At 38.0% G+C, this 15,535-nt stretch overlaps 1 protein-coding gene across 1 annotated transcript in view; it reads right to left on the reverse strand.

Annotated features, from left to right (window-relative positions):
* Positions 1 to 15,535, reverse strand: part of CPHL1 (ceruloplasmin and hephaestin like 1) — a 46,741-nt gene that overhangs the window by 22,232 nt on the left and 8,974 nt on the right. Inside the window, 8 exon segments of the mRNA XM_016942146.3 lie at positions 516 to 728; positions 1,794 to 1,944; positions 3,601 to 3,812; positions 4,068 to 4,208; positions 5,119 to 5,200; positions 5,202 to 5,250; positions 14,518 to 14,542; positions 14,545 to 14,688. Coding sequence (XP_016797635.3) covers positions 516 to 728; positions 1,794 to 1,944; positions 3,601 to 3,812; positions 4,068 to 4,208; positions 5,119 to 5,200; positions 5,202 to 5,250; positions 14,518 to 14,542; positions 14,545 to 14,688 — 1,017 coding nt within the window.

Genomic DNA, 15,535 nt, shown 5'->3' on the forward strand with positions numbered 1-15,535 from the left:
CCTTTGATCCCCACACAGTTCTTTGATATGGGGTGCCTTCTTTAAAAAAATAAATGTTGCCAGCAAGGATCAACCTCACTGAAGCTAAAACATTTATCTAGAGAGCAAAGCTAGTAAGGAGGATAGAAAGAGGAAGTCTCAAGGCAGTAGGGTAAGGTCGAAGCAGCAGGAAGGCCTGGGAAACAAATGGACAGAAGAGTAAGAAATGCAGAAGACAACAGAATGAAAATGAGTTTAAAGGGTTTAAAACATCTTCATCATTTTTGAAGAGCATTGGGACGGTTTAAAGCCTAAAGGACTAGGAAGAAGACCTGAAAAAACTGAGGTGATTTATGTGTATAGGAAGATGAAATACTAAGGCTCTTATAAATGAAGTGGAGCAGGGCAAAGGTTTCTCAAGCATTGTTTGTATCAGTTCAATTTTTTTTTTCCTGTACAGAATATTCAGTGCATATAAAGATAGTGCTTCTGCATACTTTAATGTTTCAGGCTGAATGAGAAGACCCACTGCTCACCTATAGAATCAGGTGTCATCAAAAGCATCTGAGAAGTATAAGGAAACATAGGTATTGTGTCCCTTCTTGCTCCTAAAGAAGTGAAGGTATTTCCTGAAAAATATATCCCATGTAAATCTTCCACTGATCCTACACTAAAAACGTGCCACAAAACGTTGTCTCCTAAGCACATGTCCAATCCAGGCAGATTTCCATACATGTATCCATTTAGGGCTGCAAGGTATTTGTAACAAAGGAAAGAGTATTTAATTCACTGGTACTTGATATCTTTTGAAACCCAACAAAGCGTTAATCATGAAGCAGCTCATTCACGTAAAAAAAAAGCAAAGCAATTTTTTCAACTTTCCTTTCCTCTATTGTTATTTAATCACTTCATGGGGGCTAAAAATGACATTATAGAATTAGAGAATGACAGAATTCCATGATACCCTCATTGGGTTATTCCAGTCAAGCCCTTCCTTTTAGAGTTGAGGAAACTAAGGCCAGAGAAATAGTTTCTTGTCCAATGTCATACGGCTAACAAATGAAAATGTTAAGACCAAAGTCCAAGTCTCCAGATTCTGGATCAACCCTTTTCCCAATGCACTGTACAGTCTTCAAAAACCAACAACCAACCAACCAGCCACCCACCAACCCACCCAACCAGCTCAACAAACACCCTACTCCACCCACTCTACGAATTTGGCAGTAGAGAAGTACGTGACTTTTCACATTTAGCTATAGATAAAATATATTGCACCAAGAAGGTGTTGGTAAATATTTGGTAAGTTAAATTCAAAATAATCACCCTAGTAGACAATATTCTTCTTGGGAAATGATACTTATTTATTATTTATATATTTACTTATTTTTTGGTATGGAGTTCTGCTCTTGTTACTCAGGCTGGAGGGCAATGGCGCGATCTCAGCTCACTGCAACCTCCACTTCCCAGGTTCAAGCGATTCTCCTGCCTCAGCCTCCCAAGTAGCTGAGATTACAGGCACCTGCCACCACTCCTGGCTAATTTTTGTATTTTTAGTAGAGATGGGGTTTCACCATGTTGGCCAGGCTTGTCTCAAACTCCTGACCTTGGATGATTCACCTACCTCGGCCTCCCAAAGTGCTGGGATTACAGGCGGGAGCCATCGCATGTGGCCAGGAAATGATATTTAAAGGAAACATAAATGTATTAGCCAACCGTTGTGGGGAAAACCTAAGTCTCTTTTAATCCCTAATTCTTTAGGCAAAATAAAATTAAGTGTTTAATGCATTTGTCTTATAAGTTAAATTGTTTCTTACAGTACATCTTATTTGAGGCTTGGCAGTCTGGATCCTCTTTATCTACGTTTTCAAGCTCTGTGATAAATGTTCTGATATTTTCATCCAACAGATTACTTTCATTTTCATCAAATATTGTGGCAAGTAGGTAAAACTCTTTGTCTACTCCTTTCTGTGGATGAGAACAGAAAAAGGAATAGACATGAAGTATAGACGGTCCATATTCAAATCTAGCCAAATGGTTGATCTGCATACAGTGTTTTCCACATAAGGAGATTGTGTACTTGTGAAAAATTTGATCAATTGACTTCCTGATTTTGGATAGTCCGTAGAAAGGCACAAGTCCCAGTGAATGAATTATCACAGAACTAAGAAGTTGGGAGAAATCTCTATGGCCTTTTTCATATAAAGTGTTTCCTCCAGGGATTCCTATATCTAAACTTCATAAACTAAACCATAAGATGTTTATAGTGGCTTTTAACATAATGTACTCTATGGAAAGTAAGTTAAATAAATAGTTTTCAATTCTAGAAAGTCTGAATTTTTAGGGTTTTTGAGCAAATTTAATATAAATATATCACTAGATTAAATGTAAAAATTATATGTATTATAAGAATTATGACACTATAAATATGACTCATTATATAGATAAATATAAATATATATAATTTTGAATAAGATATACATTGTTATATATGTATGGATTTATAAAGCTTTGTTACCTATACTTTTTTATATAAATGTCAAAAAGAACTAGATATTCACTTCTGAGTGAGAAAAAAGAGAAACTCATTTAACTAACATTTATTGAGCACCTATTATATGCCCAAGAGGAGCGGTGGTTATTATAAAAAATTAATAAAATCTTGTGTACACTTTCTAGAAACTTTCTAGAAAATCTTGTGTATACTTCCACTAGAAGCAGTCTAGTGGAAGAAGCAGGCCAATGAAAACAATTGCATGGATAAATATTCTAATAGAAACGTACCTAAGGGACTATGGTAACCTGCAGGAGCTTCAACTAACTTTAGTTAGTGAACATTGTCCAAAGGAAGGTACTCTCAGTCTGAGTTTCAAAGATGTCTCCCACTTTTGGCAGATAAAACACTGAGGAAAGGCCATTCCAGTTGGAGAGAAGAGGGGAAAATCAGAGATGTCAAATAGCCTTCCTTACTCAGGGCCTAATGAGCTAATTCCACCATAATGCAGAATTCTACTTTGCCATTTAGAAGAAGCTAATTCTGCAGTGTAGGGGTGGGAGGGGAGATAAATCTGAAGGAACTGTCAAGATCTGATGTGTTGGCTTCTGAGCCAACAAATTGTGGGGAGATCTTTATTGCAGGGAGTGCTATAACCAGATTCCTTAGGGAGGGATGTGGACTAGCTCTATTAAAGCAAGATAAGAATGGAGACAGAAGCTAAGAATGAAAGGAATTCAGAAAGAGATGATAGTGCCTAAAATAATGCAGAGGTATTGGAGACTTAGTGATAAATGTGTAGGTGAGACAGAAGGAGTTGTTGATACAAGTCCAAGGTTTGGTGATATTATTAACTAAGGGATAGAACGGAGGAAGAAGAGGCTGATTGAGGAAAGGGAGGGATGGTAAAGGTCTGTCCAAAAGGATGAGATGTCTGTGGGACATGCCAGGGTGCATGTTTAATGGGCAGATACAGGTGTTTCGTTGAGGTAAGAATAGAATTGGGAGACATCAGTACACAGAAGTTGAAGCTGCTGATTCCTCTGGCCCTGAGACATTGTCATTCCTCTGCAGTTCTGTCTCAAGCACCTCTCACCAAGGGTTACCTGGTGATACGCTTCAGGACTCACCTGTTTGCCATCGTCTCCAAGACTTCCATTTCTACATATAAGGAGAGGCCCCAGGAGGCCACTGTTGATGTCTTTTTTCCCATTTACTGAAGAGTAATAGAACCAGGTCAAGCAGTTGGGATCTGTGGAGGTGGGACCCACATCTTTTGGAACTTTCCATGTATAGACAAATGTTGTGCCAGGACTTACATGTGAAGAGGGTGGAGGGGTACCTAGCAAGAAATAAACATTTATAGAATAGAACCTAAGACCGTAAGTACACCAGTCTAGACTGGGAGATCTCTGAGATCAAGAACAGATCTTTCTCTTTGGGTGACAGTTGAATAGGAACTAAAGTAATAACTCTGCCACAATAAGTATACAGAGCTGTTACACTGTGACAGGTAGGCTGCACAAAAGGAGTTATATTTCTTGCTGGCATTATATGGAGGTATGGCTCACTTGGACCTCCCTTGAGCTCTACTTACTTCCTCCAGGTGTTTCGTAGAATAAGCCCTCTTTGCTCTTGTTGTAATGCAGTCCATGAGGCTGAATGCTGAGTGGCAGGGAAGCATTGTTATAGAAAGTGATTTTGATGGTCTGTCCCACCTCTGCCTTAATAACAGGGCCTAGAAACCAACAGAGTTAGTAGTTATCCTTGGTTTTCATAAAGGTAATTGTCAGGTTGTGTTACTTGAGTAAAGTTCTTTTAGGAAGAAATTAAAGGGATGATGCCATGAACCCAGAAAGGGGTGCAACTGCAAGAAGTCTAGATGATTCAAGGTCTTATAAAGTCACTTTGGATCAAAGATATTAGATATTAGATGAAGATTAGTCTCTTTGGATTTATAGGAATAAAGAATGTAGTTAAAATCACTGGGTGGGCTGGGCTCGGTGGCTCATGCCTGTAATCCCAGCACTTTGGGAGGCCGAGATGGGCGGATGGCTTGAGCTCAGGAGTTCAAGACCAGCCTGGGCAACATGGTGAAACCCGGTATCTACAAAAATTACAAAAATTAGCCAGGTGTGGTGGTGTGTGTCTGTGGTCCCAGCTACTTGGGAGGATGAGGCATGAGAATTGCTTGAATCTGAGAGGCGGAGGTTGCAGTGAGCTGAGATCATGCCATTGCACTCCAGCCTGGGCAAAAGAGTGAGACCCTGTCTCAAACAAAACAAAACAAAACAAGCAAAACAAAAACGTCACAAAAATTAGCTGAGTATGATGGTGCGTTCCTGTAGTCCCAGCTATTCCAGAGGCTGAGATGAGAGGATCACTTGAGCCTGAGAGGCAAAGGTTGCAGTAAACAGAGGTCACACCACTGCACTCCAGCCTGGGCAACAGAGCAAGACTGTCTCAAATAATAAAATAAAATGAAATGAAATAAAATAAAATAAAGTCATTGGGTGAATGGACGTATTATTTTCATAAGGCTATAATACTACAGCTAAAATCTCTAACTGGGTTGATGAATACTGTTTTTATTGCAGAATATTTATAAATAATGTTTATAACCCTACAAGCTATGAATAGAATTTTACCAAGGATTCCAAGGTGTTCTTCTCTTGCCTTCTGTGTTTGGAAGGAAGCATCTGTGTATTCACGGTAAACCAGTTTTTTGTTAAGTTCCTCCAATTCTGGTTGGACTTCGTTCAAAAAATAACTGGGATTTACTATGCAGAGAAGGTAGATACACAAAGAACTTTTATATTCACAGTTATCACGTGAAAAGAAAGAAAGAATCCAAACACATCTGTTTAAAATATTTGTAATTTATTTCTGATTATAAATCTAAAATTTTGAAAAGAAAGAAAAATACAACAAAGAAAATGGAAATCTCCATAATCCCACCATCTATATATTACCACAGTCAGTATTTTCTGTAAATATCCTTTCAGTCTTTTATCTATGCACATATATATAATTATCTATATGTATCTACCTAGTTATTTGTCTGCTAACTTTCTTTTGGAATAAAAATTAAAAGATATTATATCTGACTTTTTCAGGTGGGTAATAACAAATATTGCTATTAAAACAACTATTTGCAGAGATGCTATAATATTAAAAAGATAGACGTTATTTTTTTTTAAATTGTTATAATAAAAAGGAGCCTCTGAGAAGAAGTTTCCTAACAATGAGAAGAATATTTCCTAACAATGAAGTGGTAACTTGCTGTGCCAAAACATCATCGAATTTTACAGCCAGGGGGATCAAGCAAAATGAATCTATTAATTCATACTTATTTTAGTCGATATAAAATGAGAGTAAGCCCTAAATCTAAATCTAGTTTTTTGCTCTAAGCCCAGTTATCTTTCTGACATTTAATACAAAATTTCCATTACACAGATTGAGTAATTTATTGATGAGCTTAAAATGTAAGAAAAGGAGTAAAGGCACCCGGCACTCACATTCACAAAGAAGGACCAAAACACTGAGTAGATAATCACAAGTTGGATACAGCATCTAAGAGAGAACACTGGAATTCGGCAGGAAAGTGTCAAAGAACATCTGAGACACAGAAGGAAAGGGAAGCAAGGCAGCTGTCACTGCTCAGATTGGCTGGGAGCCAGGAAAGGCTCCCCAGTGTGGGAAAAAGATAAGTGAGAGATCTTCAGCAGTCCATACTTCTACCATGGATTCCCACTAATCCTAGCCACAGGAGAGCCCCTTAGCCCTTGCAGGCCCTGAGACTAGTAGAGAGAGTGGCTTGGAGTTGATACAATGGCATCATTCCAGGGAGGGAGTTCATGCTGGGTCCCATAAAACCCCCGAGACCCAAGTAGCTGTAGCATGGCACCATTTTGGGAGCCCAGCCCCAACCAGACTGTATCCTGCCCCAGGGCCCAACAGCCCTTGTATCTCCTCATCCCTAGAACCCCACCGACATTCTCCTGTGTCCACTCAGAGGGCTGAAGCACTGTGATACTGAAGCCGGATCCAGTAGAGTGGCCGGGTCCCCACCACTCTAGCCCATACCATGTTCTACACTGTGGGGGATGGGCTGTGCCGTGCACCAGGGAGGCTACCACAGAACAAAGGGAGCTGTGCATGCCCTCTCCAGAGCCTGAGAGCCACCTGCCTGGAGAGACTGCCACTGATAGCAAACACTGCCCTTTCATCAGCAGGGCTACCACACACCAGAATGCACCTTTGGTGGACATGAGACCAGCCCATCGAGATGCTGTCCTGGAGTCTGAGGACAGGCATACCTGCCCACTGCTGCTTCCACTCCAGTGTGCCATCTTGGGTACTGGGGATCGACTTGCCCTGCATGCCACAGCTGTTCCTCATGTGCACTATCAGGGGACCTGAAGACAGTCTTGCCCCACCTGCTGTTGGCACCCAGGCATGCCATCTAGGGGCCTGAGGGTGAGTCTGCCCACTCTGCTGGTGCCCACACACATTAACTGGGAACCTAGGGATTGACCCACTGTATCCACCACAGTCTGCACTCATGCACACCATCGAGGGCCTGAGAACAGGTCCACTCTGCCTGATGCCACCTCTGCCATTGCCCACATGTGCTGTCCAGGGACCTGGGGATCAATCTGCCCTGCCTGCCATCACCAGCATCTATGCACTCCTCCTCCCCAGGAGTCTCAGGGGGTGTGCCTGGCTTGCCAGAGCCCACAAGTGTTATTGAAGCCTGAGGATCAACCTTCTCCACCAACCACTGCTGAATTTGTACAATACTTCCAGGGTATGAGGACAGGTCTGCCCAACCTGCTGCCATCACCACTGCTGGCACCCACCTGCATGTACCACCTGGGGGTCTAGGGAATGGCCTGCTCAGACTGTTGCTTCCACCACTGGCACTTATGCATGTCACTTGGGGGCCTGAGGGTTGGCCTGCTACCACTCCTGCCTTCACCACCATACATGCCACCCAGGGACCCAAAAATACGCCCAACTCACCATTGCCACTGCTGACACCTGAGAAAGCCACTTGGAGGCCCAATAATTAGCCTGTCTGGATCCTCTAACACCAGTGCCCATGTATGCTGCTGGGCCCCAAGGATGGGAAGACTCAGCCTGCTGCCACCACCACTGGGGCCCAAGGACTGTCCCATCTGGCATCCCCATCCCCAGCAAAACCTCCACTAACAACCACAGGATAAGCCACCAAGGAACTCACAGGCACCACTGATGCTGATTACAGCTGAGGAAATTGTACAGAAACCACATGACTGCACGCAGCAAGAATCAAAGTTAAAGCATCCTACCCAATCCACACTATAAATACATCTATAGAAAATGTCTCTTTTCCTACTAAAGCCACCGCCCCACAAAAAATGGAAAGAAGTGCAGATATCAATGTAAAACACAAGAAGCATGAAAAAGCAAGGAAACATGACACTTCCAAAACAACACAATGATTCTCCAGTGACAGATTCCAGTGAAAAAGAAACCTGTGACATGCCAAAAAAAGTCAAAATAACAATATTGAAGCTCAGTGAGATACAACAGAACACAGATAAGCAACACAAAGAAATCAGAAAAAAATTCATGATCTGAATAAGAAATTCAACAGATATACAATAAACCCCAAAAAGACATCCTAGAACTGAAGACCTTTTTAAAAATTAAAAATATGATCTAGAGCTTCAACAACAGACTTGAAAAAATAATTTTTGAACTTGAGGTCTGGTATTTTGAAACAACCCAGTCAGACAAAAAAAAAAAAAAAAAAAAAGAGAGAGAGAGAAAGAAATGAAGAATTAAAAAGAATGAAAAAAGCATATATGACATATGAGTGACATAAAGCTACCAAATATTCAAATGTTGGGTATTCCAGAAGGAGAAGAAATGGACAAAGACATAGAAAACCTATTCAACAAAATAATAGCTGAGGGCTGGGCATAGTAGCTCATGTCTATAATCCCAGCACTTTGGGAGGCTGGGAAAATTGATTGAGGCCAGGAGTTTGAGACTAGGCAAGGCAACATAGTAAGACTCTATTTCTACAGAACATTGAAAAAATTAGCTGGGTGTGGTGGCACGTGCCTATAGACCTAGCTACTTGGGAGACTGAGGTGGAAGGATCGCTTGAGCCAAAGAGTTTGAGGGAACAGTGAGCTGTGATCATGCAATTGCCTTCCAACTTGGGTGACAAAGCAGGACTCTGTCTAAAAAAAAAAAAGTTTGTTTTCATTCCTTGTTAAAAAAACAAACAAACACTGTTAATGCAAAAGAATAATAATAATAAACTGAAAAGTTTAAAAGTCTTACAAGAGATATAGACATCCAGATACAGGAAACTCAAGGATCCCCAAATAGATCAACCTGAAAAGGCCTTCTCTAAGACACATTAGAGTCAAGAGTCAAAAACAAAGAAAGAGAAAAGAGAATTCTAAAAACAGCAAGAGAAAAGCAACTAGTCTCGTGTAAAGAAATCCCCATCAGACTAACAGCAGATTTCTCAGCAGAACTCTTACAGGCCAAAACAGCATGAGATGATACATTCAAAACACTGAAAATTTAAAAAAAGAGTCAACCAAGAGTACTATACTCAGCAAAGCTATTTTTCAAAACTGAAGGAGAAATAAAATCTTTCCCAGACAAGCAAAAACTTAGGAAATTCATCACCATTAGATAGGCCCTATAAGAAATGCTTAAAGAAGTCCTATATCTGGAAGCAATAGGATAATATCTACCATCCTGAAAACACACAAAAACATAAAACTCATTGGCACGGCAGACACACAAATGAGAAAGACAAAGGACTCAAGGACTACAGAAAACCACCAAACTGCAATTATAAGCAATAAGAGAGAAACAGAAGGGAAAAGGATATATGAAATAACCAGAAAACAATTACCAAAATGACAGGAATAAGTTCTTACCTATCAATAATAACCTTGAATATAAATAAATTAGATTCCCCAATTAAAAGATATAGACTGGCTGAATGAAATTTTTAAAATGACCCAAATATATGCTACCTACAAGAAACTCACTTCGCCTGTAAAGACACATAAAGACTAAACATGAAGGGATGAAAAAAGATATTCCACAGAAACAAAAACCAAAAGTTAGTAGGAATAGCTATCGTTATATCAGATAAAACAGACTTTAAGTCAAAAATGTAAAAAGAGACAAGGTCATTTTATAATGATAACGGGATCAACTCAGTGAGGGACTGTAACAATTCTAAATATATATGCCCAACACCAAAGCACCCAGATACATAAAGTAAATATTATTGAGCTAAAGGGAGAGATAGACTCTAATACAATAATGGTTGAGGACTTCAATGCCCCACTCTCAGCATTGGACCAATCATCTAGACAGAAAATCAACAAAGAAACATTGGATTTAAACTATACTTTAGACCAAATGGACCTAACAGATATTTACAAAACATTTTAACCACTAGCTGCAGAACACACATTCTTTTCATCAGCACATGGAAAATTCTCAAGGATAGACCATATGTGAGGCCACAAAATATTTCGACAAATTTTAAAACATTGAAATCATATCACTGTATAATGGAATAAAGCTAGAATTCAAGAGGAACTTTAGAAACTGTACGAATACATTAAAATTAAACAACATGATCCTGAGTGACCACTGGGTCAATGAAGAAATTAAGAAAGAAATTTAAAAATTTATTGAAACAAATGAATATGGAAACCCAACAAATCCTTTAAGATTCAGCAAAAGCAGTGCGAGAGTATTTTATAGCAATAAATGCCTACCTTAAAAAAGCTGAAAAAGGCCAGGTGTGGTGGCTCACACCTGTAATCCCAGTACTTTGCGGGACCAAGGCAGGAGGATCGCTTGAGGTCAGGAGCTTGAGACCAGCCTGGCCAACATGGTGAAACCCTGTCTCTACTAAAAATACAAAAATTAGCCGGGTGTGGTGGTGTGTGCCTGTAATCCCAGATGCTTGGGAGGCTGAGGCAGGCGAATCACTTGAACCAGGGAGGTGAAGGTTAGAGTGAGCTGAGATCATGCCACTGCACTGTAGCCTGAATGATAGTGCGAGACTCTATCTCAAAAAACAAAACAAAAAAAAGTAGAAAGATTTCAAGTAAATATCCTAATGATGCACCTCAAGGAACTAGAAAAGCAAGATAAACCAAACCCCAAATTAGTAGAAGGAAAGAAATAATAAAGGTCAGATCAGAACTCAGTTAAAAAGAGACTAAAAAAAATACGAAGGCTCAACTAAATGAAAAGTCAGTTTAAAAAAAAATAAACAAAATAGATAAACCACTAGCTAGACTAACCAAGAGAAAAGAGAAGACACAAATAAACAGAATTAGAAATACAAAAGGAGACATTACAACTGATACCATAGAAATACAGAGGATCATTAGAGATTATTATGAACAACTGTACAATAACAAACAGAAAAACCTAGAGGAAATGGATAAGTTCCTGGACACAGATAACCTACTAAGATTGAACCAGGAAGAAACAGAAAACTTGAACACTCCAATATTGAGTGATGAGATTGAATCAGTAAAAAAACATCCCCCAAGAAAGAAAAGCCCAGGACTGGATGGCTTTACTGAGAAATTCCACCGAACTTACAAAGAAGAATTAATACCAATTCTTCTCAAACTATTCCAGAAAATTGAAGAAGAGGGAATTCTTCCTAACTCATTCTGCAAGGTCACCATTACCTTAATACCAAAACTAGACAAGGACACAACATAAAAAGAAAACTACATATCTCTGATGAACATAGATGAAAGCATCCTCAACAAGATACTTGCAAACCAAATCCAACAAATATCAAAAAGATAATACACCATGATCAAGTGGGTTTTTTTCCCAGGGATGCAAGGATGTTTCAACATATGCAAACCAATCAATGTGATATATTACATTAACAGAATAAAGGACAAAAACCATATGATTATATCAGTAGGTACAGAAAAATTGTTTGATAAAGTTCAACATCCTTTCGTGACAAAAACTCTCAACAAATCAGGCATAGGAGTTACACTCTCAACATAATAAAGGCTATCTATATATGACAATCCCACAGCTAACATACTGAATGGAGAAAACCAGAAAGCCTTTCCTCCAAGAACTGGAACAAGACAAGGATGCCCACTTTCACCATTCCTATTTGACATAGTATTGGAAGTCCTAGCCAGAGCAGTCAAGCAAGAGAAAGAAATAAAAGGCATTCAAATTAGAAAAGGGGAAGTCAAATTGTTCCTTTTTGCAGATGACATGATCTTATATATAGAAAAATTTAAAGACACTACGAAATAACTCTTACAATAAATGAATTCAATAAAGTTGCAGGATACAAAATCAACATACAAAAATCAGTAGTGTTTCTATATACCAATGACACAGTAGCTGAAGAAGAAATCAAGAGAACAATCCCATTCACAATAGCTACAAAACAAAAACCAAACCAAACAAAAAACCTAAGAATAAATTTAACCAAAGAGATGAAAGATGTTTACAAGGAAAGCCACAAAACACTGATGAAAGAAATTGAAGAGGATACAAAAAGTGGAAAGACACCCCATGCTCATGGATCAAAATTAATATTGTTAAAATGACCATTCTACCAAAAGCAATCTACAGATTTAAGGCAACCCTATAAAATACCAATAACGTTCTTCACAAAAATAGAAAAAAAAAATCCTATAGGCCAATGACATACAGGCCAATGAAAAAGAATAGAGAACACAGAAAGAAATAAGTCCATATATTTACAGCCAACTAACCTTCCAAACAAAAAAAAAAGTGACAAGAACATAGAATATACACTTGGGAAAGGATACCTTCTTCAATAAATGGTGCTGGGAAAACAGGACATCCATATGCAGAGGAATGAAATTAGAGGCCATATCTCATCATATGCAAAAATCAACTCAAAGTGGATTAAATGCTTACATGTAAGACCCAAATATAAAAACTGACTAGAAAAAAACATGGGAGAAACACTCCAGGACATTGATCTAACTATTTTATAGCTAATACCTCAAAAGCACAGACAACAAAAATAAAAATAGACAATTTCGATTATGTTAAACTAAAATACTTCTGCACAGCAAAGGAAACAATTAACAGAGTGGAAAGAAAACCTGTTGAATGAGAGAAAATATTTGCAAACTATTCATGTGATGAAGGATGAATATCCAGAGTATACAAGGAATTCAAACAGCTTAACAGTAATAATAATAATAACAATAATAATATTCCCATTAAAAAGCAGGCAAAGGGTCAAATGAAGAGACATTTCTCTACAAAAGATACACAAGTGGCCAACAGATATATGAAAAAATGCTCAGCATTACTCTTCATCAGGGAAATGCAAATCAAAATCACAATGAGATATCATCTCTCCCCAGTTAAGATGGCTATTATCAAAAATACAAAAAGCAGCAAAAGCTGCTGAGGTTGTAGAGAAGGAACTCTTACACACTGTTGGTGAGAATGTAAATTAGTACAGCCATTATGGAACGCAGTATGGAGTTTCATCAAAAAACTAAAATTAGAACTATCATACAATCCACTACTGGGTATTTATCCAAAGGAAAAGAAACCAGTGTATCAAAGGGATACACCTTTGATACTACACCTCCACATTTATTGCAGCATTATCCCCCAAAGCCAAGATATGGAATCCAACCCAAGTGTGCATTAACAGGTGAATAGTAAAGAAAATGTACTATATATACACAATGGAATGCTATTCAGCCATAAAAAAGACTGAGACCATGTTATTTGCAGCAACATGGATGCAACTGGGGTGCATTATATTAAGCAAAATAAACCAGGTGCAGAAAGACAAATGTCATATGCCCTCATACATGGGAGCTAGAAAAGTCGATCTTATGGAGGTAGAAAATAGAATGATGGTTACCAGAGGCTTGGAAGAATGTGTGGGGGTGGGGGTGGGGGAGTAATGGATGATGAAGAGAGGTTGGTTAATAGGTACAAACATACAATTAGATAGAAGAAATATGCCCCAGGGTTCAATAGCTCAGTGGGGTGACTATGGTTAATAATACTATATCGTATATTTCAAAATAGCCACAAGAAAAAAATTGAAGTTTCCACCACAAAGAAATGATAGATGTTTGAGGCAATGGATATCCTAAATGCTCTGATTTCGTTATCACATATTGTATGCGCATATCAAAATATCATATGTACCCCCTAAATCTGTACAAATATCCTGTATCATTAAAAAATAATTAAAAATAAAGACGGGAAAATGTCTACTTGACATAATATTCTTTGCTTTCTCAAATTCCTGTGAGTGCATTAGAGAAAAATAAGTATCATAAAGAACATTATTTTCTGGTGGTTTTAGGACTTTGTCTGTTCTAACATGTGTCTTCACTCAGTAGGCCAGAAGAATTAAATCTCCTGTTGTCCTCAATATGGTAAATATACTTGGCAGTTGGACTATCAGAAAAACTTTTTGCCCACTTTTAAATGCTAATGAATGCCAGAGTAATGTATTTTAGTGTTAGTTTTTGGTTATTAAGACAACAATTGGTAATATAGTCTTAGGTGTTACTGAGTACATATTATTTATAGAATATAGTTTAAGGGTATCACATTCAATAATTTAACTGTGCCTTCAGATCTTAGCAGGAGTGTATAAGTTACACACAAAGAATGTTTTAAAATTTTAATAAAATGTTAGATGACATTGTCTGCTATATTGTTAAATGTTTCATAAGTATAAAGTAAATCCATTTTAAAGTTTTGTGCTAGGAAAAAGATGAATAGTATATTTTCCTTTACATTGTCGGCCAGCGCATTTAGAGAAGAATTTTGTCTAGCAATGCTCCTTGGCTTCAAAATTTTCCAATTATTTTCTTATATTTATTTTATCAGTATATTTTAATTAGATGCCTAAATCTTTTTTAGAAGTAACTAGATTATGAAATTTTTCAATTATCTTAATTATTTAACTATAAATATTTTAACCAGTGAATCATTACCTTCCAGCTGCTGTTAAATTTTTTTAGTGAAGAAATCTATACCAGATGGAGCATAGTTCCAAAGAATTTCCTTAGCAGCAATATAGTAATGTATAACATGTGTCCCAGTAACGAAGGCTTCTGTTGAAGGTTTCTGGCAATTACTTACTTTGAAAAATGCCTGCATACTCTCTGAAAAACAGTAAACCCAGATAGAGAATGTTATTAAAACATTAAGACAATTTTCTTGGTCAATACATATTTTCAATTTTAGCCAACAATATTGAGACTTTCTATTTCTTTGAGAAATGTGATGTATGAAATCAATGGAAAAATTTAAGATGTATGAAATAAGTACATAAGTCAGGATGCAAAAATGAATATTAAAGGCATATATATTATTAGAGAATAATAACCAGCTTTGGACCAACTCTGATGTGAAGATGGTACCTACATACTGAGAAGAATTTGAGAGTCCAAGAACATCTTCCCTCATGAATATGAAATTACTACTACTAGTCATTCATGAGTTAGTTGGTTTATTCAATTAACTAGTTGGCTGGAAGAAAGAAACTCAAGGCATGAGAAGATCAGTCCCCCGTTTTAATTTCAGAGCACCGTTGGTGGGAATGTAAATTAATATAGACTTTATGGAAGACAATTTGGCAAAATTTGTTAAAATTAAAAGCCCTGGCAGGCAGTGGGTCACATGTGTAATCTCAGCACTTTTGGAGGCCAAGGCAAGCGGCCTCACTTGAGCCCAGGAGTTTGAGACCGGCCTGGGCAACATGACAAAACCCCATCTCTACAAAAAAAAAAAAAAAAAAAAAAAAAAATCAGCTGGGTGTGATGGTGTATGCCTGTAACGCCAACTACTCCGGAGGCTAAGGTGGGAAGACTGCTTGAGCCCAGAAGATCGAGGTTGCAGTGAGCCATGACTGCACCACTGAACTCCAGCCTGAGCAACAGAGCATGACTCAAAAAAAAAAAAAAACAAAAAAAAAACTCTCAGCCATTATATAGTTTCACTTCTTGAGAG

Source organism: Pan troglodytes, chromosome 2 (genome assembly GCF_028858775.2).
Source record: "Pan troglodytes isolate AG18354 chromosome 2, NHGRI_mPanTro3-v2.0_pri, whole genome shotgun sequence".
NCBI lineage: Eukaryota > Metazoa > Chordata > Mammalia > Primates > Hominidae > Pan > Pan troglodytes.